General features: G+C 37.1%; 1 protein-coding gene across 1 annotated transcript; it reads left to right on the forward strand.

Annotated features, from left to right (window-relative positions):
* The first annotated feature begins 1767 nt into the window (after positions 1–1767).
* On the forward strand, positions 1768–2814 carry LOC143623390 (uncharacterized). The gene is made up of 2 exons (XM_077094317.1): positions 1768–2127; positions 2230–2814. Exons 1-2 carry the CDS (start codon positions 1768–1770, stop codon positions 2812–2814), a joined length of 945 nt encoding a protein of 314 aa, XP_076950432.1.
* The last annotated feature ends 507 nt before the right edge of the window (positions 2815–3321 follow it).

Raw genomic sequence — 3321 nt, forward strand, 5'->3', positions numbered from 1 at the left:
TACTTAGTCCTCTTTTATCAAAATTGAACACATACTCACGAACTATGTCTATGTAGTTCATCCTAAAAGTAAACGTTAACATTATCAATATTGGAAACCTGAAATCGGGAGAGAGCATTCTTTTTATTGAATCAGCTAAAACTCATTATTTGTTTTTAGTTCTTTTTGTTAATCAAATCAAACAACCAAATCTTTGATTTTGTTTTCTGCATTTAGTTTAATATAGTTAATTACAAAGCTACTCAGTAACTCATTTTCCACAAACTCCATGTGTTCGATACCCACTTACTGCTGTCAAATTAGTTGTAACTGGTTTATTTTTGAGTGAGTCTTCGACCTCACGTCATTAACCTAAAAAATAATAGTTTTGTGAGAAACATAAGAATATATGTAGACCCTTGGATCTAGGATCTAGTGGTTGAAATTAGTAGTTTTTAAAAGTTGTATAGTTTCATTTTACATTATATAGTGTCCTATTTAGGTGGTGTGGTTTATTTTAAAGTCTTCTCACACTTCTCACAAAACAATTGTTTTTTATTTGGGCCCTTTTCATATATATATATATATATATATATATATATATATATATATATATATATATATATATATATATATATATATATATATATATATAGGGGAGGGTTATCCTAAAAATAAGTAGTTTCCTAGGAAGACTAGGAATAAATCATAACCACTGGATCATGTTAATCAATGGTTAAGATTTAAAATTACCAATAACCGATATAGTTTCCTAGAATTACTCTTTCATCATTATAACCGACATAGTTTCCTAGAATTGTTCTTTTATCATAGTTTGTAATGCCAAATGTCAAAAACTTGTTGGTTCTTACCATTCCTATGAAACTCCTTATTCTATTTGAACTCTTTTCTACACACACACACACACACACACACATATATATATATATATATATATATATATATATATTTCTCATTAATCAAATTAATAGCTTGTTCAATAAACCTCAACATTGTAGCTTTAATCTCGCTTTATTCGTAACCCTGCATCATGTGAGTATCGAAACCGATCACCCCGAGATTCCAAAGCATGCTCGTAAATATCTCCAATTAGTATCTTTAATGATCAATGACTTGAAATAGATAAACACGCTTGAAGTACCAATGTTCACACAATAGTTAAACTATAACTAAACAATTAATATAATACAACACACGACTTTTAACCGATCATCATCATCATCATCAAAATCATGAAATGAGATCAAATGCTTCGGGACATCGAGGACACTTTTAACAAGTTGCGGAAGATAAGTATGAAGTTGAACCCAAGTAAATGCTCTTTCGAAATGGAAGAAGGCAAGTTCCTCGGAGTTATAGTAACGAAAGATGAATTTAAAGCCAACCCCGAGAAAGTACAAGCAATCTTCCGCATGCCCTTGCCTAAATCACTGAAAGAAGTCCAAACTCTGAACGTAAGGTTGGTTGCAATGAACAGGTTCCAAGCAAACCACGCCACCAAATCATTCCCATTTGTGGCAATATTTAGAAACTGTCTGAAAAAGTCACAATTCGGATGGACACTAGAAGCGGAACATGCCTTCCAAGAAGTGAAGAAATGTCTGATCGAGTTACCATCATTGAATTCCCCGCGAAGGGATGAAGAATTAACCATGTACTTATATGCATCGGCCAGGGCAGTCGAAGCCGTACTACTATTAGATTAAGAAAAGGTTCAGACACTGATCTATTATGTTAGTGGCAGAAACAGAAACAAGGCACTCTAAAATGGAGAAATTGGCCTTAGCATTGGTATACGCTTCAAGGCGCCTCTGTAGATACTTCCATGGTCATCCAATTAATGTGTTGACAAATTATAAAATTTTAAATGTGCTCCGGAAGCCAAAACTCTCAGGACAGTTGGAAAAGTGGGCTATTGATCTAGGAGAACACACCCTTCAATACAAACCTAGACCAACAATCAAAGATCAAATACTGGCGGATTTCATCGCGGAAGTGCCAACCGAGAAAGAAGATGAGTGTAAGGCGGAAGAAGAACCAACCGCAATACCAGAAGAAAATGAAACATGGATGTTGTTCACAGATGGAGCATCCAATGATGAAGGATCATGGGCTGGCTTGAAATTGGTAAGCCCAAGAAAACAAGAATTCACGTATGCCATCCGCTTAGACTTCAAAAGTACCAATAATGGATCAGAATATAAGCTCTATTGGCTGGGTTATGCATAGCTAACAAATTTGGTGGATTCAATGCTCATAGCCAGTCAAGTCAATGGCTCATATGAAGCAAAAGACGAAGTCATGGCATCATACTTTGAGAAAACCAGACAGCTAACTCAAAAATTCAAGTCATGCAACGGAAAACACATCAAGCGGAGTGAGAACAAATCCGCAGATGCGTTGAGTAAATTGGCAACCACAAGTTTCAAACACCTAGAAAAAGAGGTGCGAGTGGAAACCCTAGCAGAACCATCAGCACCGCCAAGACAAGTTTGCATTACACAAAACCTTGAAGGATCATGGATGACCCCAATCAAGGCATACCTAGCAGAGGGAATCCTTCTGCAGCAGAAGGCGGAAGCCCAAAAAGTAAAGCACAAAGCCTTACAATACCAGCTGAGAGACGGAATTCTATACAGAAGGCCATTCATAGGCCCGCTGCTTCACTGTGTTGATGCGGAGGATGCCAGTTATCTAATCCGGGAAATCCATGAAGGGATTTGTGGATTACACGCGAGACCAAGAATGGTTGTGGCAAAGATCACCAATGCGGGCTACTACTGGCCTGACATTCACACGGATGCCGTGAAATAGTTGCGGAAGTGTGACTCTTGCCAACGACATGCACCAACACTCTCCGGCCCAAGAACGATCCGATCTCAATCTCTTTTGCGTGGCCATGTTAGAAGTGGGCCATTGATATCATAGGACCATTCCTCGAAGCCCCAGGAAGAGTGAAGTTCTTGGTAGTCGCAATAGATTATTTCATAAAGTGGGTTGAAGCCAAACCTTTGGCATCCATTTGGACTGTCACCATCAGGATATTCATTTGGGAATTTATTATACGCCGTTTTGGGATACCGCAAACGATGGTCAGTGATAATGGTGTCACACCCCGAAAATCTTAATTAAGAAAACGGAAGACTTTAACTTAAGTTGTTCGGGTCGTGACAGATGCCGATATCCAATAATAATAGAACAAGAATACTTAATAATAAAAGTTTAAATTTTATTTAATAAAATATTCATTACATTATTAGAGTTATACACGTGCTACCGCACGGTTTATTAAAATCCCGGTTTCTACATTATTCAAACACA

This window comes from Bidens hawaiensis, unplaced genomic scaffold (assembly GCF_021521415.1).
Source record: "Bidens hawaiensis isolate Kalapana, Puna unplaced genomic scaffold, B.hawaiensis_p1.1 tig00003430_1, whole genome shotgun sequence".
NCBI lineage: Eukaryota > Viridiplantae > Streptophyta > Magnoliopsida > Asterales > Asteraceae > Bidens > Bidens hawaiensis.

Excerpts from the sequence above, each read along its gene's own strand:
- LOC143623390 (XM_077094317.1), top strand. The coding sequence starts at position 1,768 with ATGGAGAAATTGGCCTTAGCATTGGTATACGCTTCAAGGCGCCTCTGT. Across the intron at positions 2,128-2,229 it reads CATGGGCTGGCTTGAAATTG|CTAACAAATTTGGTGGATTC; the intron begins GTAAGCCCAAGA and ends GGTTATGCATAG.